This window comes from Dasypus novemcinctus, chromosome 10 (assembly GCF_030445035.2).
Source record: "Dasypus novemcinctus isolate mDasNov1 chromosome 10, mDasNov1.1.hap2, whole genome shotgun sequence".
Taxonomy (NCBI): domain Eukaryota; kingdom Metazoa; phylum Chordata; class Mammalia; order Cingulata; family Dasypodidae; genus Dasypus; species Dasypus novemcinctus.
In genome coordinates this window covers 11,101,685-11,128,238 of record NC_080682.1, presented here as the reverse complement: position 1 = coordinate 11,128,238, position 26,554 = coordinate 11,101,685, and the positions used below count along the sequence as shown (strand labels likewise).

General features: G+C 42.1%; 1 protein-coding gene, 1 non-coding gene and 1 pseudogene across 4 annotated transcripts in view; 1 reads left to right on the top strand and 2 right to left on the bottom strand.

The window, feature by feature from the left end:
• The window catches only part of PLAAT3 (phospholipase A and acyltransferase 3), a 55,334-nt gene that overhangs the window by 4,294 nt on the left and 24,486 nt on the right, over positions 1–26,554 (bottom strand). The window contains exon 5 of one of the 3 annotated variants that reach the window (XM_004451409.4): positions 25,100–25,365. The exons of the other annotated variants lie outside the window; for them this stretch is intronic. Within the exon in view, the coding sequence (XP_004451466.1) occupies positions 25,264–25,365 (102 nt within the window). The 3' untranslated portion in view covers positions 25,100–25,263. Of the gene's footprint in view, positions 1–25,099; positions 25,366–26,554 lie in introns of those variants that run through there. 3 annotated transcript variants of the gene reach the window in all.
• Positions 1,091–23,008, top strand: LOC101417809 (tRNA methyltransferase 10 homolog B-like; annotated as a pseudogene).
• LOC111762535 (U6 spliceosomal RNA) lies at positions 12,132–12,237 on the bottom strand. Its single transcript, XR_002795638.1, has one exon. It is a non-coding gene; the product is annotated as a U6 spliceosomal RNA (small nuclear RNA).

Below are 26,554 nucleotides of genomic sequence, written 5' to 3'. Positions count from 1 at the left end.
CAAAGGTTTGTAACGTAAAGTTTGCTGTCTTCCCTCCAAGAATTAGCTGAGCAAGGTGACTGGATAGTTCAAAGGTGGGGCCCATTAAGCACCAATAGGGATAACTTCTTCATGATGGATTCCAATTTTGGAACTGATCTCTACTCCTGAAATTCTTCGGAAAAATTCCCTGGACTTATTAAACTACTCGGAAGATGCAGAAAACTAAAAATAATCTGCTCTGTATAGAAAGCAGGGGTTAAGATGATAATGGGGTACATGAAGGGTTTTGGAAGTCTAGAAAAATTCTATTTCTTACTCTGGGTGGTAGTTACAAAGACTTCACTTTATACATCTGTATGTGATTTCCTTTATTTGTTTTAAAATAAAAAAGGTAAACTCATCTATAGAATTTTTTAAAAAAAGACCATCTCAAAAAAGGGAGGATGCTGCACAATACATTCACCTCGGCTGGGCCTTCCTGAAGGAGAGCTGAAGCTCAAAATATTCTCTGCCTTACCATGAACGGGTTGAAAAATCAAGAAACAGACATCTCAGGGAATAAATCCAACAGTTAATATTTTTAAATATTAAAATGTACAGTGTGCAACAAAAAGATAAAAGACAAACAAAAGAAACAGGAAATGATGGCCCATCCAAAGGAAGCAGATAAAACTACAAAAAACATCAGTGAAGAAGACTAAAATGTGGACATATCAAACAATGACATTTTTTTCCCAAAGACTTTTAAAAACAATCTTAAAAATGCTCAAGGAGGGAGACCGACTTGGCCCAATGGATAGGGCATTCACCTACCACATGGAAAGTCTGCAGTTCAAACCCCAGGCCTCCTTGACCCGTGTGGAGCTGGCCCATGCACAGCGCTGATGCGCACAAGGAGTGCCATGCCACGCGGGGGTGTCCCCCACATAGGGGAGCCCCACGTGCAAGGAGTGTGCCCTGTAAGGAGAGCCACCCAGCATGAAAGAAAGTGCAGCCTGCCCAAGAATGGCACCACACACACAGAGAGCTGACACAACAAGATGACACAACAAAAAAGAAACACAGATTCCTGGTGCCACTGATAAGTATAGAAGCGGTCACAGAAGAACACACAGCAAATGGACATAGAGAGCAGACAACTGGGGGGAGGGAGGGGAAAGAAATAAATTTTAAAAAGTAATTTTTTTAAAAAATGCTCAAGGAGATTAAAGAAAATACAGAGAAAGAACTAAAGGATATCAGGATAAAAATGAATAAGCAATACAAGAGTCTTAGTAAGGAGATAGAAATTTTTAAGAGGAACCAAACAGAACTACTAGAGTTGAAGGCCACAACATGGAAATGAAAAATTCCTAGGAAGGTTTCAACAGCAGATTCAAGCTAGCAGAAGAAAGAATCAGTGAACTTGAAGACAAGATAATTGAAATGAGTCAGGCTGAGGAATAGAAAGAAAAAAGAATCATAAAAAGTGAAAATAGCCTAAAACACCTCTAGGATACCATCAAGCATACCAATATCACACTATAGGAGTCCCAGAAGGAGAAGAAAGAGAGAAAGAGGCAGAAGGAATATTTAAAGAAATAATGACCAAGAACCAAACAAACTTAGCAAAAAAAAAAAAAAAGTGGATATGCACATCCAAGAGTCCAAACAGAATAAACATAAACAAAACACAAGACAAGAGATTAAGCATAGGGACTGGAAATTGGAAGGGAATGCCCAGAAAACAGAGTCATGTGTGCTGCAGGGGCAAGAAGGCATCCCAGAAGATAGGTAAAGATAGCATCTCTGAAAGCTTCTAGCTTCTACAGCTTCCAGCTTCTGTGGAACGTGAGAGCTGAAAGGCAGAGACCCTGCCTCCTGGCATTGCAACATAGTGCTCAAAAAATGTGCAAAGAAAACAGAGACACTGGGAAAGGGTAGTTCCTGCAAAGAACAAAAGAAAGAAGAAAAACCAATTGTGCCAAAAATCCAGACTTCTGCCCTCAGCACAGCAAATGTTTTCTGAGAGCCTTAACCAAAATGAGACTTTTGAAACCAAACATTCAGGACCAAGACTGTCTATTGATTTGAGTATGACCCACCACATGTCTAAGAAGGAATAAAGTAGACTGGCTGGACAGATCCAAAGGTTATTTGATTCAAACAAAATAGCTGAGAGGAATTTTTTGCTCCGCCTCACTGGATTCACAGTGGACTGTCCCCTGTGTGAAGAGCATTTGAGGATGAATAGCAGATTTTCTAGTTACCTGCTGGACACAACAGAAGAAGACCACTTTCATTTATTTCCTCTGAAAACTCTTGTGCACCTGACTCCTGACTCAGGATATGCTCTTGAAGATACTGATCTAAACAAAATTTACATCCTTGGTGGACTTGTGGGTGAAAGCATTCAGAAGAAGGTAATGTTTCAAAAGACCCAAGTACAGATGGTGGACTTGGCCCAGAGGTTAGGGCATCCGTCTGCCACATGGGAGGTCCGCAGTTCGAACCCCGGGCCTCCTTGACCCGTGTGGAGCTGGCCCATGCGCAGTGCTGATGCGCGCAAGAAACGCAGGGGTGTCCCCCATGTGGGGGAGCCCCACGCACAAGGAGTGCACCCAATGAGGAGAGCCGCCCAGTGCGAAAGAAAGTGCAGCCTGCCCAGGAATGGTGCCGCACACACGGAGAGCTGACATAACAAGATGACGCAACAAAAAGAAACACAGATTCCCATGCTGCTCACAACAGAAGCGGACAAAGACGACACAGCAATCGGGGTGGGGGGGAGGGGAGAGAAATAAATAAATAAATAAATCTTTGAAAAAAAAGAAAAGAAAAGACCCAAGAACACTGTCCATACAGTCCATTTGCCAATCCAGGAATATATGGTGAGATGCCAGAATGGAAAAAACTATCATTCAGAGATACTGGCCATCTATCAAGTATTTGATATTCTGTCCACTTACTCTGAGACTCACAACTGGCCTGAAGCACTGAAGAAAGGAGTTTCTTCCAGAAAAGTCTATGTTCTTCAGAACTCAGTGGAATGATGGGCAGCTGAAGACTGCAGCTGCAGGAGGTGACATTCTGGAACTGGAAAGATGTGTTTTTGTGGCAAGGAGTAGCCCATAGTGGCCTAGGCTGGCACCTCCTCCCTACTTGTGTACAATCGACCACACTGCTCACTCCAATAATAATCTTTTAGATCCCTCTATCACGTGAGAAGCAGCAGAGTGTGGTGAAATTTCCTTGGACTGGGAAACGGACTTTGGCCCAGTGGTTAGGGCGTCCGTCTACCATATAGGAGGTCCGCGGTTCAAACCCCGGGCCTCCTTGACCCGTGTGGAGCTGGCCATGCGCAGTGCCGATGCGCGCAAGGAGTGCCGTGCCACGCAAGGGTGTCCCCGCGTGGGGGAGCCCCACGCGCAAGGAGTGCGCCCTGTGAGGAAAGCCGCCCAGCGTGAAAAGAAAGAGCAGCCTGCCCAGGAATGGCGCCGCCCACACTTCCCGTGCCGCTGACGACAACAGAAGCGGACAAAGAAACAAGACGCAGAGAATAGACACCAAGAACAGACAACCAGGGGAGGGGGGGGAAATTAAATAAATAATAAAATAAATCTTTAAAAAAAAAAAAAAAAAGAAATTTCCTTGGACTTAGCACCAGAAAAACCTGGGTCCAAATCCCAGTTCCACCACTTAAGTCACCTAGGAATGTTGAGTAATTCGTCTTTTCTCTCCAGCCTCAGTTTTCTTAAATTTGAAATGGGAATCATACTACCTACGTTTCAGAGTTGTGAGACTTAGTGATAGTGTGTGGTGTCCTCAGTAAATGGTCACAGTTATATAATGTCCTAGCAAGGAAGACAATGGACGGACATTTGGTACATTACATGTTAATACTGGATTGTGTTTTTTTTTCTTTCAGACCTTTCCTAACCTGTCTAATAAACCCATATTATAAAATTAGGTCTGTTATAGCAATTGCTTTTTTGCAGTTTCTACATAAGCAAACCAGAGGCACTAGGGCTCATGGAGTTTCTCTTTCCCCAGTGATTTCCATTTTTAATATTTGCTACCATCCATTAAACATTTACTATGTGCCAGAAACTGTGCTAAGGATTTTATATCATTATTTTATTTTATCATCCCAATAACCCAATGAAGGGAGGTATTATATTATTGTGTTTCCTCATTTTTTTTAGCAGGTGAGAAAATAAGACTCAGAAAGATCAAGAAACTTGATCAGGGTCACTCATTAGCAAGTAGCAGAGCCTGGATTTTTCTGAAGGTAGGCAGATTCCTGAGTCTCTGGGACAAGCTAGCGCCTCTATAACAACAAACTCTGAATCTATATAAAATATCAAGTAGAGTACCCAGAACAAACTCATCCACCCAAGATGTGAGTTTTTCTCAAACTATAATGGGAGTCTTGTTGAACGTGAAAACTCCTGCTTTCCCCTGCCTCCCTTCAGTAGATCTGAGATGGGGTCCAGAAATGTGTGTTTGGTATTTATCCCAGTGATTTTGACTCAGATGGTCTAAGGTCCATGTTTGGAGAAACCCTACTGTGTGCCACATTTAGGTGCATGCAGCTCCTACATCAACCTACTCTTTCCTTCCCTCCTGTCTGCAGTTACAGTAAGAATGATTTCTAATATAGACCATCATTGGCCTCTTGATCCATCTGGAGATTAGGAGACTTGAAAATACAAGCGGCTTTCAGCAAGAGAGACACTAACGGCTTTCTGAAATTGCTTGGACTGAGTTGGCCTCCTCGAGAGCAGGTTAGAGGCACGCCACTGAGGGATCTGGTATGCCCTTTGGAGAAAGCATGTTCTGTCACGGTGTTCTCTTCTGGACACTAACTGCTTAACTAAGAGGCCATTTTGTCCTCAGCAACTCAAGTACAGAGAAATAGCCACACCCTCCACTTCTATGTAATATCAAACCCTTAAATGAAAGCTCCCTGTTGGTGAAAGCTGAACTAGAGCCAGAATGACAAATAGGCTTTGTTGGCACTCCATCCTGAACTGGTCATTTTGTATGGAGTAGTAAGTCATTGCAAAGCCTCACATCAAATTCTAAGAAAAATACCAATTCCCAGTAATCCAATCCTCTGCCAGAGGATGACTGGAACTTCTTTTACCTTATTACCACTTGAGAGCCCTTAAGTGAGGAGTGTGGCATGTATGTAATGCAAAAACAATTTTCTCTTCTCCACTCTTTCCCCATGTCCTGCTCTATCAAATCCCTTTGTGCACCCAGGCCCAGCCCTGGGATGGCCGGCCTTAGTGTACTCTTTCTCTCACTACGACTTGTTTCCACTTCACTGTAAGTGAGGTCATGCAGGGCACCATCTGCCAGAGCAGAGGTCAGGCCTTCCCTATCCAATATCCTCCTGAGGCTTTAGGTCAGTCCAGCAGCTCACACCGCAACTGGTTAGGGTGTTATGTTCGCTGGTGGTGCTCCAGACTCCCTCTTCCTGATACAGTTCCTGTTTTTCCTGGAACTCTGGTTTACTCATAATTCCAAATCCATCTTTTCCTATGAAAGGTATGGTTATTGACACTTTATGCATGTGAACCATGCACACAAATACACATATGTACATTATACACACTGTAGCAGTTTGATATAATTGATGAATTCCAAAAAGCAATATTGGATTATATTTGTAATCTGATCTGTACCTGGACATGACTGAGTTATGATTAGGGCGTTGAGTCTCCACCCACCAAGGGGTGGGGACTCACAGATAAAAGTCATGGCAAAGAACAGAGTTGAGGGTTTCTGATGTTGAAGTTCTAATGTTGGAGTTTGAAGACTTACACTGGAGCCCCAGAAAGTCAGCACACAGAGGAAAGAGAAAACATCCCCAAGAAGAAAGGAACCTTGAACCCAGAGAAAAGTAAGCCCCAGGAATGTAGGAACCCAGGAAGCCTGAACCCTCACAGGCATCAGCAGCCATCTTGCTCCAAATAGACTTGGGTGAGGGAAGTAACTTATGCTTTATGGCCTAGTATCTGTAAGCAACTAACCCAAATAAATACCCTTTATAACACCCAGCAGATTTCTGGTATTTTGCATCAGCACCCCTTTGGCTGACTAATACACACAAACACACACAAAAGAGAAGAAACAGAACATCCACAAATACCTACAGGTGTCATTTCAAGAGCCACCTCTGACTTATAATGGCTGACCAGAACAAAGTCTTTGGAATCAGTGCCAGAATTCACTGGAAAAAGGTACCTTGAACAAACAATAGGGCAGATGGCAATGGCACACAGTTGCCTTTATTTGACCTCTTGGATCCTCATTAGGATGTATGCTACTAACGAAAAGAAAACACATTTTATGGTCTTCTGTGTTCCCCATAGTGCCTGGTTCACAGGAAATGTCCAGATATATGTTGACTATGTAAATAAGTTTATGTAACAAGGAATTAGCCCTAGAATTAAAAAAAAAAAAAAAAATCAGAGGTTAGCAGAATGGATTTAAAAACCGTGAGCCAACCATATTTTGTCTGCAAGAAACTCACCTTAAATTCAAGGGTACAAGTAGGTTGAAAGTGAAAGGATGGAAAAAAATATACCATAAAACAGTAAACGGAAGAGAGCTGGGGTTGCTATACTAATATCATATAAAATATACCTTAAGTCAAAAACAGTTACAACGGACAAAGATGGTCATTTTATACTGAAAAATGAGTCAATTCAACAAGCAGTAACTTTATATGTATATATATAGTATATATAATCATGTATGAATAGTGTCCCAAAATATATGAAGAAATATTAACAGATTTGAAGGGAGAAATTGACTGTTTTACATTAATAGTAGGCTTTAATAAGCCATTTTCAATAATGGATAGAACATCTTATCCAGTCATAAGATCAATAAGAAAATACAATATTTTAACAATACTCTAAACCAACTAGACCTAAGAGGCTTATATAGAACAATTTACCCAACAACAAGAGAATATATATCCTTCTCCTGTGCACATTGATCATTCTCCAGGATGGAGCATATTTTATATCACAAAACAAGTCTTAATAAATTCAAAAATATTGAAATTATACAATGCATATTCTTTATCCACCACGGAAGGAAGCTAGCTATCAATAATGGATGGAGAAATGGAAAATTCACAAATACATCGAAAGTAAACATACTCTTCAACAAACGATGGGTTAAAGAGAAAATCAAAGGGAAATTAGGACATCTTTGAGGCAAATGAAAATGAAAATACAACATACCAAAACCTATGGGAAATAGCAAAAGTGGTACAGAGAAGGAAATTTACAGCTCTAAATGCTTACGTTAAAAAAGAAGAAAGACTTCAAATCAGAGACCCAATCACAAAGCTGGAAGAACTAGGGGGAAAAAGGAGCAAACTAAACCCAAAGTGAACAGAAGGAAAGAAATAACAAATATTAGAGCAGATATAAATGAAATAGAGAAAAAAATAATAGAATCAGCAAAACCAGAATTTGGTTCTTTGTAAAGATCAATAAAATTGACAAACCTTTAGCTAGACTGTTAAAGAACAAAACAGAGGATAAAAATAACCAAAAGCAGAAATGAAAAGGGAGACATTACTATCAACCCATTGAAATAAAAGGAACTATAAGAGGAAACTATGAACAACTGTATGTTAAGTTAGATAACCTAGATGAAATGGACACAAACTACCTTCACTGAATCAAGAAGAAATAGAAGGGAAGTGGGTGTGGCTCAAGAGATAGGGCTTCCTCTTACCATATAGGAGGACCCAGGTTTGATCCCTGAGGCATCCTGGTGAAAAAGAAAGCGTGCCCATATGGCAAGCCAGTGCCCACATGGTGAGCCAAGTGCCCATGTGGGTGCCCACACAGTGAGCCAAGTACCTGCATGAGTGCCTGCACAGTGAGCCAGTGCCCACACAAGTGAGTCATGCAGCAAGATGATGATGCAACAAAAGTGAGACGAAGGGGAGAGTCAAGGTGAAGCACAGCAGAAACCAGGAACTGTGGTGGTGCAGCTGACAGGGAAACTCTCTCCGCATTAGAGGTCCCCAGGATGGAATCCCAGTGGATCCTAGAGGAGAAAAAATGAGAATACAAGAAAAAAAGAGAAATAGATATGGAAGATCACACAGCAGATGGACACAGACAGCAAAAACAGCAGGGTGGGGGGAGAGGAGGGGAAAGAGGAGGAAATAAATAAATAAATCTCCTTTTTTTTTAAAGAAGAAATAGAAGATCTTGACAGATCAAGTAAAGAGATTGAACCAGTAATCAAAAACCTCCCAACAAAGAAAATCCCAGCACCAGAGCACATGACAGGGGAATTTTACAAAACATTCCAAAAATATTTAATTTCAATTCTGTTCAACCTCTTCTAAAAATTTGAAGGATGGAACACTCCCTAATTCATTCTATGAGGCCAGGATCGCCCTCATACCAAAGCCAGACAAAGATATCATAATGAAAGAAAAATACAGACCAATATCTTTTGTGAATTTAGATGCAAAAATCCTCAACAAAATACTAGCAAACAGAATCCAAAAACACATTAGAAGAATTATACATCAGGAAGTGGATGTGGCTCAAGTGATAGAGCTTCTGCCTACCATATGGGAGGCCCTGGGTTCCATCCCTGGGGCCTCCTGGTGAAAAAAAAGAGAAAGCGTGCCTACATAGCAAGCCAGTGCCCGCGTGAGTGCCCACATGGTGAGTTCCCCATCAGAGTTCTCCAGGATCAAATCCCAGTGACTCCTAGAGGAGAGAAAATTAGAAGAGAAGACACCACACATAGCAAAGCAACAGGGCAGGAGTAGGGGAGGAGGGGAAAATATATATATATGGCTTTTTTTTAAAGAATTATACACCAAGATCAAGTGGGATTTATCCCAGGTATGCAAGTGTTGCTCAACATGAGAAAACCAATTAATGTAATACAGCACATTAACAGAATTAAGGGAAAAAAATACATGATCATCTCAATTGATGCAGAAAAGACATGTGACATCCCTTCTTGATAAAATCAGAACACTACGACTGGAAAGAAATTTCCTCAATATGATAAAGGGCTTATATGAAAAACCCACAGCTAACATCCTACTTAATGATGAAAGACTGAAATCTTTCTCTCTAAGATCAGGAACAAGACAAAGATGTCCACTATCACCATTGTTATTCAACATTGTACTGAAAGTTCTTGCCAGAGCAATCAGACAAGAAACAGAAATAAAAGGCATCCAAATTGGAAGGAAGAAATAAAACTTTCCCTATTTGCAGATGACATTTATATACAGAAAATCCTGAAAAAATCCACAACGAAACTCCTAGAGCTAATAAATGGAGTCAGACTTGCTACCATTGTGCCACAAGGTCCTGCTAAGAGCTAAAAAATGAATTCAGCAAAGTGGCAGGGTACAAGATCAACACCCAAAAATCTACAATGTTTCTATACACAAGCAAAGAACAAGAAAAGGAAATCAAGAAAAAATTTAATTTACAATAGCAACTAAAAGAATCCAATATCTAGGAATAAATCTAACCAAGGATGTAATGGACTTGTGCACATAAAACTACAAAATGTTGTTGAAAGAAATCAAAGAGGGCCTAAATAAATGGAAGGACATTCTATGTTCATGGATTAGAAGACTAAATATTGTTAAGATGTCAATCCTACCAAAGAGATTTGTAGATTCAATGTTATCCCAATCAAACTTCCAAAACCTTCCCTGCAGAAATAAAAAAGTCAATCATGAAATTTATATGGAAGGGGGAAGCAGGTGTGGCTCAATCAGTTGGGCTCCCATCTACCATATGGGGGCCCTGGCTTCACGTCCCAGGGCCTCCTTGTGAAGGCAGGCTTGCCCACCAGCGCCACGGAGTACCGACTCATCCAGGTGACACAACAAAAAGGGAGACAAGCAAAAAAAAAAAAAAACACACACAGAGGAGTGCACAACAAATGGACACGGAGAACAGACAACAAGCCAGCCACCAGGGCAGTGGGCCAGGGCGGGGAGGCGGGGGGGGTGATAAATAAATAAATACAGACATGGAAGAACAGAGAGCAAGCAAAAAAGCCACGGGGGCGGGGGGAGGGGGGAGGATAAAAAAATTTATTTGGAAGGGTAATGGGCCCCAAATTGCCAAAGCCATTTGAAAAAGAAGAATGAGGTTGGAGGACTCACACCTCCTGATCTTAAAACTTATTACAAAGCCACAGTATTCAAAACAGCCTAAAACTTATTACAAAGCCACAGTATTCAAAACAGTACTAACACAAGGACAGTCATTTAGACCAGTGGAATCAAACTGAGAGCTCCAAAATCAACCCTCACATTTTTGGCCAACTAATTTTTTTAGTTAGTCTTTTTTTACTATTCTTGATGTTCGTTTACCTACCTAAGAAGGTTCAATAATTAATTATTTGACTTCAACCTGGGAAATATACTGCACATCAATTTCCTTCTCTCCGCATCCACTGTCATCACCCTAAATTAAACTGTTCTTCTCTCTCTCTTTTTTTTATTACAGAAGTTGTGAGTTTACAAAACAAACATGCCCAGTGTGCAGAATTCTCATACATCACTCCTCCACCAACACCAGACATTGTTGTGGAACATTTGTTACAGATCATGAAAAACACACAATCAGCCTATTACCACTAGCTATGGTCCATAGTGTACACTTGGTATATTTTTTCTATATACCCCCTATTATAAACACTCTGTATTAGTATTGCATATTTGTTATAGTTCATGAGCAAACACTCTCATATTTGTACTGTTAACCACAGTCCATCTTCCACCACATGATTCACTGAGTTATATAGTTCCACGCCTTGCTCATTCTAGTCAAAGTGTACGTTCAGTGGCTCTCACTTTCATCACAGAGTTGTGCTGTCATTGCCCCAGTAAATCTTTGAACATTTTCCTTATTCCAAAGGAAAAAATCCCTTATCCCACATTATTGACCCTTAGCGTTGATATAGTACCTTCTTTGACATTGGTGCAAAAATATTACAATATTGCTGTTAACTACAGTCCATAAGTTATATTAACTGTATTTTTCCCATGCGTTACTATTTTCTCACCACCTTGTAATAGGGACGTACATTTCTTCTAGTTCATAGAAGAACATTCTTGTATTTGTATTATTTTTTTTTTAGATAAATTGATTTTATTTTTTTTTATTTTATTTTTTTTTCTTTTTTTTCATTGACTTTGTAATAATATTACATTAAAAATATATATGTGAGGTCCCATTCAACCCCACCCCCCCACCCCACCTCTCCCCCCCCCCAGCAACACTCGTTCCCATCATCATGACACATCCATTGGATTTGGTAAGTACATCTTTGGGCACCTCTGCACCTCATAGTCAATGGTCCACATCATGGCCCATACTCTCCCCCATTCCATCCAGTGAGCCCTGTGAGGATTTACAATGTCCGGTGATTGCCTCTGAAGCACCATCCAGGGCAGCTCCATGTCCCAAAGACGCCTCCACCTCTCATCTCTTCCTGCCTTTCCCCATACCCATCAGCCACCATGTCCACTTTTCCCAACCACAACCCTCATCCACCTCTGCTGGCTTCACTGTTATTTGGTCCCTAGCTTATTCTCCAGCTTTCTTTCAGTTCACATTTTCATCCCTAGACTACCCTTTTCAGCCACAATCTCATTTATAAGCCAGCCACGTTAGTTACTCTCACTGAATGCATTACCTTCAACTCTATCCATTTCCACACTTTTTCAGTCAAGCTAATTGAAAATTCTACAAACTAAGCATCAGTACCCCTTCTCAGTCCTTGTCCTGTCTCCTAGTAACCTATAGTCTACATTTACCTCCATGTGTTTATTCTTTGTATTTAGTTCACATTAGTGATACCATACAATATTTGTCTTTTTGTGCCTGGTTTATTTCACTCAGCATAATGTCTTCAGGGTTCATCCGCGTTATCATATGTGTCCCAATTTCATTTCTTCTTACAGCCGCATAGTATTACATCATGTGTGTATACCACTTTTTGTTTATCCATTCATTGGTTGATGGACTCTTGTGATGTTTCCATTTTTTGGCAATTATGAATAATGCTGCTGTGAACATCAGTGTGCAAATGTCTGTTCACATCACTGGGGTTTTTTGTTGTGTTTTGTTTTTTTAAATATGGAACCCTTCACGAATTTATGTGTCATCCTTGTGCAGGGACCATGCTAATCTTCTTTGTATTGCTCCAATTTTAGTATATGTGCTGCAGAACAAGCACTCACGTCGCTGTTCTCAGTTCTTCTGGATATATTCCTAGTAGAGAGATTGCCAGATCATGTGGCAGTTCTATATTTAGCTTCCTAAGAAACTGAAAAACTGTCTTCCACAGAGGCTATTCTATATTCCCACCAACAGTGAGGAGTGTTCCTGTTTCTCCACATCCTCTCCAGTTTTGTTTGTTTTTTTATAATGACCATTCTATGAGGTGTGAGATGATATCTCACTGCAGTTTTATTTGCATTTCCCTGTGGTTAGTGATATTTACTGAACATTTTTTTTCTTGTGCTTTTTCACCATTTGTATTTCCTCTTTGGAGAAATATCTATTTAAGTCTTTTGCCCATTTTTAAATTGGATTGCTTGCTCTTCTATTGTTGAATTGTATGAACTCTTTATATAGCATGGAAATCAAACCCTTATCAGATACGTGGTTTCCTAATATTTTCTCCCATTGAGAAGGTTGCCTTTTCACCTTCTTGACAAAGTCCTTAGAAGCACAAAAATGTTTAAGTTGAAGAAGGTCCCATTTATCCATTTTTTCTTTTGTTGCTTGTACTTTGGGTATAATGTTTAAGAAACCACCACCTATCACCAGGTCATGAAGATATTTCCCTACATTTTCTTCTGGGAGTTTTATGGTTCTCACTTTTACATTTAGGTCTTTGATCCATTTTGAGTTAATTTTTGTCTAAGGTTTGAGGTAGGGGTTCTCTTCCTTTCTTTTGGATATAAATATCCAGTTCTCCTAGCACCATTTGTTAAATAGATTGTTCTGACACATATGAGTAGGTTTGACAGTCTTGTCGAAAAATCACTTGACCCTAGATGTGAACAGCTGTTTCTGAACTATCAATTCAGTTCCCTTGGTCTATATGCCTATCCTGATGCCAGTGCCATGCTGTTTTTACTATTGCAGCTAGGTAATATGATTTCAAGTCTGGAAGTGACAGTCCTCCAACTTTGTTCTTCCTTTTCAAAATCTTTCTGGCCTTATGGGACCCCTTACCCTTCCAGATAAATTTGATAATTGGGTTTCCTATTTCTTTTTTTTTTTTTTTAGGCTGTTGGAATTTTTATCAGGATTGTATTAAATCTATGTATCACTTTGGGTAGAACTGACATCGTAATGATGTTTAGTCTTCCCAACCTTGAACACAGAATGTTCTTCCATTTATTTAAATCCTCTTTGATTTCTTTTAGCAATGCATTGTAATTTTCTGAATACAAGTGCTTTATGTCCTCAGTTAAGTTTATTACTAAATATTTCATTCTTTTTGTCACTGTTGTAAATGGAGTTTTTTTCCCTGACTTTCTCCTTAGATTGCTCATTACTAGTACTGTATAGAAACACTACTCATTTTTGCATATTAATCTTGTATCCTGCCTATTTGCTGAACTCATTTATTAGCTCTGGGAACTTTATTGTGGATTTTTCAGGGTTTCTGAATATAACGTGATCTGCAAATAGGGAAAGTCTTATTTCTTCCTTTCCAATTTGGATATGGATACCTTTTATTTCTGTTTCTTGCCTGATTGCTCTAGTTAGAACCTCTATCACTATATTGAACAACAGTGGTGACAGTGGACATCTTTGTCTTCTTTCCAATCTCACTAGGAAAGCTTTCAGTCTTTCACCATTGAGTGCAGGACTAGCTGTAGGTTTTTCATATATGCCCTTTATCATGTTGAGAAAGTTTCCTTTGATTCCTATCTTTTGGACTGTCTTTCATCAAGAAAGGATGCTGGTTTTTGTCAACTGCCTTTTCTGCCTCAATCTGCCAAAAATCATGTGATTTTTCTTTGATTTATTAATGTAGTATATCACACTGATTGATTTTCTTGTTTGGAACCACCCCTGCATGCCTGGGATAAAATCCATTGATCATGATGAATAATTCTTTGATGTATTATTGAATTCAATGAGCAAGTATTTTGTTGAGGATTTTTGCATCCATATTCATTCAGGAAATGGGTCCATAATTTTCTTTTTTCATAATATCTTCATCTGACTTTGTTATTATGGTGATATTAAATTCATAGAATGGGTTTGGTAGTGTTCTTTTCTCTTCAATTTTTTGAAAGAGGTTGAGTAAGATTGGATTAAGTCGCCTTTGAATGCTTGGTAGAATTCACCTGTGACGCCATCAGGTCCTGGGCTTTCATTTTGGGGAGTTATTTGATGACTGTTGCAATCTCCTCGCTTATGATTGGTTTTTTGAGGTCTTCTATTTCTTCCAGGGTCAGTGTAGGGTATTCAGATGTTCCTAGGAATTTTTCCATTTCACCTACATTGTCTAGTTTGTTGGTGTACAGTTGCTCATAGTATCCTCTTATGGTCTCTTTCATTTCTGTGGGGTCAGTAGTAACGTCCCCATTTTCATTTTTTATTTTATTTATTTGCATAGTCTCTTTTTTTTCTTTGTTAGAAAAGCTAAGAGTTTGTCTTCTTTTTTAATCTTCTTGAAGAACCAACTTTGAGAGGTTTTTTCTCTGTTGTTTTTTGGTTCTCAGTTTCATTTATTTCTTCTCTGATCTCTTTTATTTCATTCCTTCTGCTTGCTTTGGGCATAGATTGCTTTTCTTTTCTAGTTCCTCCACCTGTGTAGTTAAGTCATTGATTTTAGCTCTTGCTTCTTCTTTAATGTAAGCCTTGAGGGCTATAAATTTCCCTCTCAGCACTACTTTTGCTGCATCCCATAGGTTCTGATATATTGTATTCTCACTTTCATTTGTCTCAAGATAATTATTGATTTCTCTTGCAATTCCTTATTTGACCCACTGATTATTTAAGTGTGTTGTTTAATCTCCTTTTTCTGCCTGTTGTTGATTTCCAGTTTTATTCCATTATGACTGAGAAAGTGTTTTGTATAATACAAGCTTGTAAAAGATATTGAGTTCTGCTTTATGACCCAACATATGGTCTATCCTGAAGAATGATCCATGAGCACTGGAGAAGAAGGTATATCCTGCTATTTAGGGGTGCAATGTTCTGTATATGTCTATTAGATTTAGTTCATTTATCATATTATTATTCAAGATCGCTGTTTCTTTATTGATCCTCTGCCCAGATGAACTATCCAAAGATGAGAGTAGTGTATTGAAGTCTCCAACTATTACTGTAGAGATATCTATTTCTTCCTTAAGTTTTGCCATTGTTTACCTCATAGACCTTGGGGCATTCTGGTTAGGTGCATACACATTTATGATTATTATTTCCTCCTGGTGAATTGTCCCTTTTATTAGTCTTTAATTACCTTCCTTGTCTCTAATAACAGTTTTGTTTTTAAAGTATTTCATCTGATACACATATAGCTACTCCAGCTTTTTTTTTTTTTTTTGGTTACTGCATGCATGGAGTGTATTTTTCCAACCTTTCACTTTCAATCTATTTGTATTCTTGGGTCTATGGTGAGTCTCTACTAGACAGTATATAGATGGCTTATACTTTCTTATTGATTCCCCAGACCGTGTCTTTTGACTGGGGAGTTTATTCACCCATTTTGATATTTGGGTTTTATCTATAATGTCTTATTTTCACCACTCTTTTTGGTTACTTTTACTGATAAAATCATCATTTCTAGACTCTCTTCCAAGGCTCCCTCTCCTGTCTTTTCTTTCAGGCTGTAGCACTCCCTTAAGTATTTCCTGAAATGCTAGTCTCTTCATTACGAACTCTCTCAGTTTCTATTTATCTGTTCAAACTCACCCTCATTTTTTAAAAGATTTATTTTATTTATTTATTTCCCCTCCTCCTGCCCCATTGTCTGCTCTCTGTGTCCATTCGCTGTGTGTTCTGCATCCACTTGCATTATCCAGTGGCACTGCTTCCCACTCACACTCATTTTTGAAAGACAGTCTTGCCAAATATAAGATTCTTTGCTGGCAGTTTTTCTCTTCCAGGGTCTTAAATATATCATTCCACTGCCTTCTTGCCTCCATGGTTCCTGACAAGAAATCAGAACTTAATCTTATTGGGTATTCTTTATATGTTATGCATCATTTTTCTCTTACTTTCTCAGGATTCTCTCTTTATCTTTGGCATTTGACATTCTGATTAGTATGTGTCTTGGAGTAGGTCTATTCAAATTTATTCAGATGGGAGTGTGTTGTGATTCCTGAACACAGGTATCTATGTCCTCTAATAGGGTTGGGAAATTTTCTACCATTATTTCCTCAAATACTCTGTCTGCTCTTTTCCTTCTCTTCTCCTTCTGGGATACCTATGATAGGTATGTTTGCATGTATCTTGTCATCATTTAGTTCCCTGAGACCCTGTTCAATTTTTTCCATTCTTTTATCTGTTCTTTTGTATGTTCACTTTTCTGCCCTGTCTTCAAGTTCACTGGTTCTTTCTTCTGCCTCGTCAAATCTGCTGTTATATGCCTCAAGTATATTTTTTATTTCATTTATTGTGCCTTTCATTCCCATAAGATCTGCTATTTTTTATGTGCTCTTTGTGCTCACCCAGTGTCTTCTTAATGTCCTTAATCTCTTTAGCCATTTCACTGAAATCATTAAGGAGATTTGTTTGAACATCTATGATTATTGGTCTCAACTCCCTTATGTCACCTGAAGGCTTAGCTTGGTCCTTTGACTAGGCCATATCTTCCTGTTTCTAGGTATGGATTGTAATTTTTTGTTGGTATCCCAGCATCTGATTTACTATATGTATTTATTCTTGGTCCCATTTCCCTCTTTAGTCTAGGGCTTTTTATTTGATTGGCTCTGGGCCACAGCCCCTCTTTGAAACTTGGTTCAGCTTACTTTGGAGCTTTATAGTGCCTCATTTTTATCCAGTGTATTCAGCTTTCTTTCATCTGTTTCTTTCTCCCTTGCTAGTTGTGAAATAGGAGCCAACGATGTGGTTGGTACTATAAGCCATGGTGGCTGAAGCTGCCCGCATTGCCCCATGAGTTCTCCCTGCCAGGGTCAAGGATGGAGCCACATATTGCAGTAATCCAAGCTGTACAGGTCAAGACCATTTGTGGTTTCCTGGAGAGACTGGTGAAGTTCCATGCCCTTTCCTTCCCTGTCTGGGGCAGGGATGGAGTCACAGGTGTGGGCAACAAACTAAGCTGTGTGAGTCAAAACTGGCAGTTACCCAGGTAGACTAATGAAGTACTCTTACCTGTTCTCCCCTGCCAGGGATGAGAATGGAGCCTGCAGTGTGTCCAGAAATCTAGTCTGTACAGGCCAAAAGTGACTGCAGGTGCCCTGAGAGGGTGGGGGAGCAATCTCTTCTACCCTATCAGAGGCAAGGATGGAACCAGTGGAGTGCCCAACACTCAAGCCTGTGTGGGCCAAAACTGCCTGCAGTTGTTTGGAGAGGCTGGTGCAGGTCCCACCAGCTTCTTCCCTGCCAGAGGTGGGGCTGGAGCCTAGGCTAGGGCTGCAATCAGACCTGGGTGGAAAGAAGCCAGTCCCTACCTTCACTGTGATTTTCAATCAGCCCGGCTTCCCCTTATGCCAGGGGCAGAGTTAAAATGGAGGCTACTGGCCTCTTTCTGACTTACACAGTTTCAAACTTTAGCTGGTCTTACGATTGGACTTCAGTCACCAGAATTTACTAATCAGTTGCTGAAATTGGTGCCTGGTCATTTCTTCCTCCCCATGTTTTGGGAATTTTTTGGGAATAGCTCCTGAGGTGATTTGTGCCACCAGTGGGGAATAGGCATTGACCTCCATGGTGTGGAGTGCTCTACTCACAAAATATTCACAGCATATGGGCAGTCTCTTCCTTCCATTCTTCCAAGGATGTTGCAGGATGCTCCTCTGGTCTTCTGGGCCCCCCAAACAGGTGATTTAATTTTTTTACTATTTTTTTTAAGGTACTGGGGCTGGGAATTGAACCCCAGACCGTGTGTGTGGGAAGCCAATGCTCAATCACTAAGCCCCCTCAGCTCCCCAAACAGGTGATTTAGGTAGCTCTGACTGATTACTAACTATACTAACTATAGGAAGAGCTGACTCTTAGACCGATTTTTAACACAGTGGTAAGACCACTCAATTGGGAAAATGAATCTTCATTTTCAAACCAAAAAGGAGAACCCCTACCTCACATATCATATTAAAATAAACTCTAAATGGATCAAAGACCTAAATATAAGAGCCAGGATTATCAAACTCCTAGAAGGAAATGTAGGGAATCATCTTCAGGACCTTGTGTTAGGCAATGGTTTCTTAGAATTTCCACCCAAAGCACAAACAACAAAAGGAAAAATAGATATGTTGGACCTCATCAAAATTAAAACCATTTGTGCCTCAAAGGACTTTATCATGAAAGCAAATGATAGCCTACACAATGGGAGAAATATTTGGAAACCACATATCCAATAAAGGTTTAATATCTAGAATACATAAAGAAATCCTTCAACTTAACAACAAAAAGACAAACAACCCAGTTTAAAAATGGGCAAAAATTGGTGTGGAAAAAGTGGCCATGGTGGCTGCTGGGTGCAGGGAATGGGAGGAAGAGATGAAATGTCGAGGCATTTTCGGGACTTGGAGTTGTCCGGGGTGGTGCTGCAGGGACAATTGCCGGACATTGTATGTCCTCCCATGGCCCACTGGATGGAACGTGGGAGAGCGTGGGCTATGGTGTGGACCACAGGCCATGGGGTGCAGCGATGCCCAGAGATGTACTCACTAGATGCAATGAATGTGTCATGATGATGGGGGAGAGTGTTACTGTGGTGGGAGTGGTGGGGTGGAGGCGGTGGGGGTGAACGGGGACCTCATATTTTTGTAATGTAATATTTTTTTAAAAATCAATAAATTGAGTAGAATTTGAAAAAATAAATAATAAATAAATAAAAATAAAAATGGGCAAAAGACTCTCTGGTTGTTTGAAGGTGTATCTACCACCAGAAAGACATGATCTTAAATTTAATCCATTCCAGTGGGTGTGCGCCCACTGTACATAGGACCTTTTGATGAGGCTACTTCAATTAAAGTGTGATGAACCTCATTCAGGATGGGTCTTTTTTTCCTTTTTCTCTCCCATTCCCCCCACCCCATTGTCTGCTCTCTGTGTCCATTCGCTGTGTGTTCTCCTGTGTCTGCATACATTCTTGTCAGTGGCACCAGGAATTTGTGTCTTTTTTTGTTGCATCATCTTGCTGTGTCAGCTCTCTGTGTGTACAGCACCACTCCTGGACAGGCTGCACTTATTTTGCATGGGGCAGCTCTCCTTACAGGGCACACTCCTTGTGTGTGGGGCTCCTCAACACGGGGGACACATCACTCCTTGCATGCATCAGCACTACGCATGAGCCAGCTCATCACACAGGTCAGGAGGCCCTGGGTTAGAACCCTGGACCTCCCATGTGGTAGGCAGATGCCCTATCAGTTGAGCCTATTCCACTTCCCCAGGATGGGTCTTAATCCTCTTACTCCAGTTCTTTATAAATGGAATGAATACCAAGAGAGAGAAAGCAATAGAAGAAAGAAGCTGAAAGCAATGAAACCAGAAGAGAAGGGAAAGACTAGCAGACACCACCATGTGCCTTGCCATGTGGCAGAGGAGCCAAGGATTACTAGCAACTGGTCTTTGGGAAGAAAACATTGCCTTGATGGTGCCTTGATTTGGGCATTTTTCTCAGCCTCAACTCTGTAAGCTAATAAATTCCCATTGCTAAGCCAACCCATTTCAAGGTATCTACTTTCTTTTTCTTTAAAGATTTATTTATCTCCGCCCCCCCCCCATTTGTCTGCTCTCTGTGTCCATTCACTGTGTGTTCTTCTGTGACCGCTTCTATCCTTATCAGTGGCACCAGGAATCTGTTTCTTTTTGTTGCATCATCTTGTTGTGTCAGCTCTCCGTTTGTGCAGCGCCATTCTTGGACAGGTTGCACTTTCTTTCACACTGGGCGGCTCTCCTTACGGGGTGCACTTCTTGCACATGGGGCTCCCCTATGCGGGGGACACCCCTACATGGCAGGGCATTCCTTGCACACATTAGCACGGCACATGGGCCAGCTGCACACGGGTCAAGGATGCCCCGGGTTTGAACCCTGGACCTCCCATGTGGTAGGCAGATGCCCTATCCATTGGGCCAAGTCCACTTCCCATATCTACTTTCATCAGCCTAGGAAATAGGCTTGAATAGACATCTTTCCAAAGAAGATGTACAAAAGGCCAGAAAACACATGAAAAGATGCTCAACCTCATTAGCCATTAGGAAAATGCAAATCAAAACCAAACTGAAATACCATTTCACGCCCATTAGAATGGCTGCTATTAAAAATAAATAAATAACAATGTTACAAATGGATAGGATAAGGAGAAATAGAAACACATTCATTCCGGTGGGAATGTAAAACAGTGCAGCTGCTATGAGAGTTTTGGCAGTTCCTTAAAAAGTTAAGTTTTTTAGAATTACCATATGACCCAGCAATTCCACTACCCAAAAGAATTGAAAGCAGACACTTGAACAGATATTTGCACAACAATGTTCATAACAGCATTATTCACAATTGCCAAAAGATGAAAGTAACCCAAGTATCCATCAACAGATGAATGGATAAACAAAATGTGACATTGTTCACAATGGAATATTATTCAGCCATAAAAAGGAATGAAGTCCTGATGTATGTGACAACACAAAAGAACCTTGTGAAATAAGTGAAATAAACCAGACATAAGAGGATAAATATTGTAAGATTGTAAGAACAAATATTGTAAGATCTCACTAATATGAACTAATTAGAATAAGCAAACTCAGAGTCAGAATCTAGAATATAGTTTACTGGGGAACAGGATGAGGATACAGTATGGGAAATTAAGGCTTAAAATGTACAGGGTTCCTATTTGGAATGATGGAAATGTTTTGGTAAAGGATGGTGATGTTGGTAGCACAACACTGTGAATATGATTAACAGCACTGAAATATATACATATATATTTCTGAATGTGGCTGAAAGGGGAAATATTAGGTTGTATATATGGTAATAATTTTAAAAAATTTTTAAATCCATGGAACTGCACTATACAATGAACACTAAGTTAAAGCATGGACTAAAAAATATATAAATAGATAAACAAAATTTAAAAAGATTTTTTTAAACTTGGACTATAGTTAATAATACAATTATACAAAATGTGCTTTCATCAATTTTAGCAAATGTTCCACACCAATATAAAGTGTTAATTATAGGGTGGTATATGGGAATCTATATTTTATGCATGATTGTTCTGTAAACCCACAAATTCTCTAAGAAAGAAAAATAAAAGTTTGCTGGGTTGGACTGTACAAGGGTGACTGGTGAGAATGGCACACTTTTCACTAGACAAGAGCAGAGTAATTAAGCTGCTTGGCTTTGAGCCCAGGTAAACAGTAATTAGATGAATAGGAAAACCCAAGCAAAGGACACTCAAGGAAGGAGAGAGAGGAAATTTCCAAGATAAACTTGCAGTTCCAAGGTTTTGGCTCAGCCTGAGCAAGGTTTAGGAATTCAGGGTGAACCAAGGAAGCAGTTTCCTTGCTGATGTGCAGAGCTCAAAGGAGACTAGGAAGGGGATGGAACTGGAGAGCCCAAGGTCCTTAGGCGACAGGAGCAGGCTGCCCGGGGACTGGCTGGACCTTAATGTGCAGGCTGTACCGTCTTGGTCAGACAGAGTCCTGGTTTTTCTTTCTTTTTATTTATTTATTTATTATTATTTATTTATTTCTCTCCCGTTCCCCATCCCCCAGTTGTCTGCTCTCTGTGTCCATCCGCTGTGTGTTCTTCTGTCAGCAGCACCAGGAATCTGTGTCTCTTTTTGTTGTGTCATCTTGCTGCATCAGCTCTCTGTGTGTGCGGTGCCACTCCTGGGCAGGCTGCACTTTTTTCGAGCTGGGTGGCTCTCCTTATGGGGCGCGCTCCTTGCGTGTGGGGCTCCCCTACACGGGGGACACCCTTGTATGGCACGGCACTCCTTGCGCACATCAGCACTGCACGTGGGCCAGCTCCACACGGGTCAAGGAGGCCCTGGGTTTGAACTCTGGACCTCCCATATGGTAGGTGGATGCTCTATCCATTGAGCCAAATCCGCTTCCCCTGGTTTTTCAATGGTGCTGACAAATCCCCTGAATCCTCACTCCTGTGCTCTGCTCAGGAAGGAAGACCCAAGCAGAGGGAGGGGCACAGGGGTGGGAGGGGCCAAAGCCCATCCAGGAGGTCGTTTGCTGACCGGGGACCCGGTGTTTGCTTAGATGCCCCACGGAAGCTGGCTGGGGAAGGGGAGCAGGAGCCAGACCCAGGAGGGGCTCCCAGGACTGGCAGGCAAAAGGAAAGGTCTAGCAGCATCCTGGGAGGCACCCAAAACCCTAGCCTTGCCTCTCCATGCCACCCCCACTCCCAAACCACCCCTCTCAGAGGGCAGGCACAGGCCCATCTCTCTTCTGTCTCTTTTCTGTACTTCAGCCCTCCTGGGTATAGGTTGGGCACCGCCCCCACCCCGCTGTATAGATGTTACAGGGTACCCAGGAAAACTTCAAGATGCCCCCATATCACCCGTCAGCATCCAGCACCCCTCTAGCCCATACAATGCCTTTGTGTGAATTAAAAAATGGCACCTCTTCCAGGTGGAAGCTTTGACCGATGGATGAGGGGCCTTCATGTGAAATTTAAGATAAGCATCTCTGTCTAAGCCATTGCAGCCCCATTCCAGAGCACTTGGCTTGGAGAGTAGAGCAGACCAGGATTTCATCCTGTTTCACCCTCAGCTGTGGAACCCTTGTGTTCTGAACAGTGCGATAAGTGGGTCCTCGCGGCATCCCTCACCCCTTAGACCCGGCTTTCTCCTTCGAACAGGCCCCATCAGCCTGAACTTTTATTCCAGACCTGCACACGAAGAGATCCACAAAACTGCTTACTAATCTATCCTGAGCCCCATTTCCTGCAGGATCTGACTAGACATCATTTGACAAATGAATGTTGACTGAATTTCCAATGGGGAGTAAATGTAAATGTCTGAGAGTCATCTTAATGGAATTCTAAGAGAACAATCCATCATGACCAAAAAGGAGTGAACTTGATATGGGTGAGACTCTAGGACAGGCAGGTGAAATGGGAGGGGGGTGGGGGGCCTCAACTCTCAAACTCCTGAACTGGAAGAGAGACCGCTTTGGCCCTCGCCCACGAGCGGGCCCTCTCTCGGTCAGCTCCCACAGCTGGCACTCACACAGCTCTCTTCAAAGAATGCGCTGGCCTCTTCCACTTCAGACACCCGGTGCCACAGCTCAGCAAAAAGACTCTGAGCTTCTTGAATGAACAGCCCTTGGTGGTGTGGTAGCTTGAAAAAACGCACATACACACACAAACACACACACACCCCTGACAGCTATGTCCACGGGTGTCTAATCCCTGAGGTAATCCCAGAAACCTATGAACACAGCCTTCATCGGAAAGGGGGTGTTTGTAGATGTAATTAAGGATTTTGAGCTGAAAAGATTATCCTAGATTAGCCAGGTAGATCCAAATAAGTGCACTTATTTATAAGAGAACGGCAGAGAGAGATTTGACAGAAGGGAAAGCATTGCGACCTGGAGGCATAGATTGGAGTGAGGCAGCCACAAACCAAGGAATGCGGCAGCCACCAGACCTGGAAGAGGCAATTTAACCCATTCTCCCCTAGGTCCTCCAAAGGAAGCCCCGCTCTGCCAACACCTCGGTTTTAACTCAGGAAAACAGTTTTTGGACTTCTGGCCTCCAGCTAAATGAGAATAAATTTGTGTTGTTTTAAGCCACTAAGTCTGAGGTAATTTGTTACAGCAGCCTCAGGAACCTAACACAGTGGGATCCACTCCAAACAGTGGAGTGGCACACGACAGCTTCTGGACTGGCAGTTGCCCCACCACCCCATATGTGAGGATCAAGCAGGTCGTGAAAGGCGACGTCTCACGGGCTTCCACTTCATGCAAACAAGGGCTGGCTGGGCAGCTGCGCTGGCCAAGGGCACCTGTAGGGGCTTTGGAGGGGTGGGCTGTAGGTATTTGGGGAGTGGGGGGCAGACAGAAGCCATCTTGCTTCCCTGCCAATGCTCCCAACTCTCCTTAATGAAATGGGGTTTGGATTCTAATTCTTCCTTTTACCGAAAAAAAAAAAAAAAAAGGATGGGATGGTCAGGATACCATACTTCATAGAGGAAAGCATGAGCTTCAGACTTCCAAAGTCCAAGCAGCTCAGAAAGGACGAGCACCCCCTAGGAGGGCTCAAGAGCAGGAATGTCAGTCATGGGACCCGCCACACCCTCAGTCCCAGACGCCATGTTTGTACCATGTGATCCTGGCCCCATCAGGCAGAGCTGAATGGTCTGGTGTGTCACCTGACCCAAAGGCAGCCAATCAGTAGGCTGTAGGACACAGAGAGCTGAACCAATCCGCTTCTTTCTCAGGAACTTGACCTGGGAGCACAAAGAGCTGCAAGCAGCTGGCAGAGCTGAGGCTGAGCAGTTGCCAAAAGAGAAGCCAGGAGAGGGGATGTGGCAGCAGAGACAGGAAAGGAAGCAGGAGTGCTGAGGGGTGGAAACTACAAGGCAGACGAAAGATACAGAAAGCAGAGGGAAATAAGGGAGGTTTTAGCTAGATCGGCAGAAGATTGATATAGAAATATAACTCCTCTGAATAACTACAGGACACAGCTGCTGAGGCCCCAAGGGTCCTAGTTGTCTGATGGTTCCTGCCCCACATGTATCACAACCAGAAACACCCTGTTACTTCAGAGAGCTGGCGTTGGACTCTGTTTCCTGCAGTGCAAAGAGCCCAAGGAACAAAGCCCTCAGAAAGAAGGTGAGAGAAAATCACAGAGGGGCTCAACCTGGTGGCACCAGGAATGGAGCCCAGTTGTGGCCTGAACAGAGTTCACATCAGGCAATTCTTGCTGCATTTGCCCCAATAAAATCCTCCCTTACTGGGCTTTATTTTATTTTGCAAAAATAAGCCTTATTATAAAAGAGGGAAATCCACAGACCAAACCCCAAACCCTCTAGCAAAATGAGACCTCCTGAATTTATAAAGGCATTGCTGAGAGGACAGTCTCTTCAACTTATTGCTTTTGCCGCTTGTTTCTTGAGATCAACAATCCAATGAGGCCCGCGGCTGCCAAGCCCACTCCGGCGATGCCTACCGCCATGACGGCATCTCTGACCTGCAAAACAGAAGGAGCGGGTCAGGCTCTAGGTCAGGAATCTCAGTACAGACTGTACCTTCAACAAGAACATTTGGCTCAGGGAGCCTCACATGCCCCGTGGCCATCCCAGTCAAACCCAGATGCCAACAAATATTGGCAGAGAAGAGGGAAGGAGAGGCCTGGATGGAGAAAGAATTAGTAGGCAGAGCCTGCTGGCCTGATCTAAAAGTGGGACACTCAGTTCACCCTGTGGGTACATTAAAGCATATGAGCCCCCAGAGGGTGACTGTGGAAGGGCACTGCCAGGATGGTTGAGAGCTGGGCTGGCCAACGGGGAGCCCTTGAAGCAAGTGTGAGGTCTGGGAGGAATTGTCATTATGAATACTCAATAAACTGTGACCTCCATGGGGACAAGGATCTCACCTGTCTTATACATCGCTGTATCTCCAGGGCTCAGTCCTGCCAGACACAGAGATGCTCGCTACATGTTCTCAAATAAATGACTCAACCATGAACAATAGTGCTGCTGTGATTAAAATTATTAAGAAGCATAGATGGGGAAGCAGACTTGGCCCAGTGGTTAGGGCGTCCGTCTACCACATGGGAGGTCCACGGTTCAAACCCCGGGCCTCCTTGACCCGTGTGCAGCTGGCCATGCGCAGTGCTGATGCACGCAAGGAGTGCCCTGCCACACACGGGTGACCCCCGCATAGGGGAGCCCCACGCGCAAGGAGTGCACCCCATAAGGAGAGCCGCCCAGCACGAAAGAAATTTCAGCCTGCCCAGGAATGGTGCTGCATACACAGAGAGCTGACACAGCAAGATGACATAATAAAAAGAGACACAGATTCCCATGCTGCTGACAACAGCAGAAGAGGACAAAAAGAACACGCAGCAAATGGACACAGAGAGCAGGCAACCGGGAGGGGGGGGGGTGGGGAGGGGAAAGAAAGAAATAAAATAAATCTTTAAAAAAAAAAAAAAGAAGCGGAGAAGTGGCTCAAGCAGTTGGGCACCCGCCTCCTACATGGGAAGTCCCAGGTTCAGTTCCCGGTGCCTCCTAAAGAAGATGAGCAGAGACAACAAGCAGACAATGAGCAGACAGATGAGGGAGCCATCCCAGGGGCGGGGAGGGGGCGGGGGTGGAATTTTTGATGTCTGACTTTATTTCTTGTAGTGGAAAAAAGGTTTTGCAAAAGTAAAAATA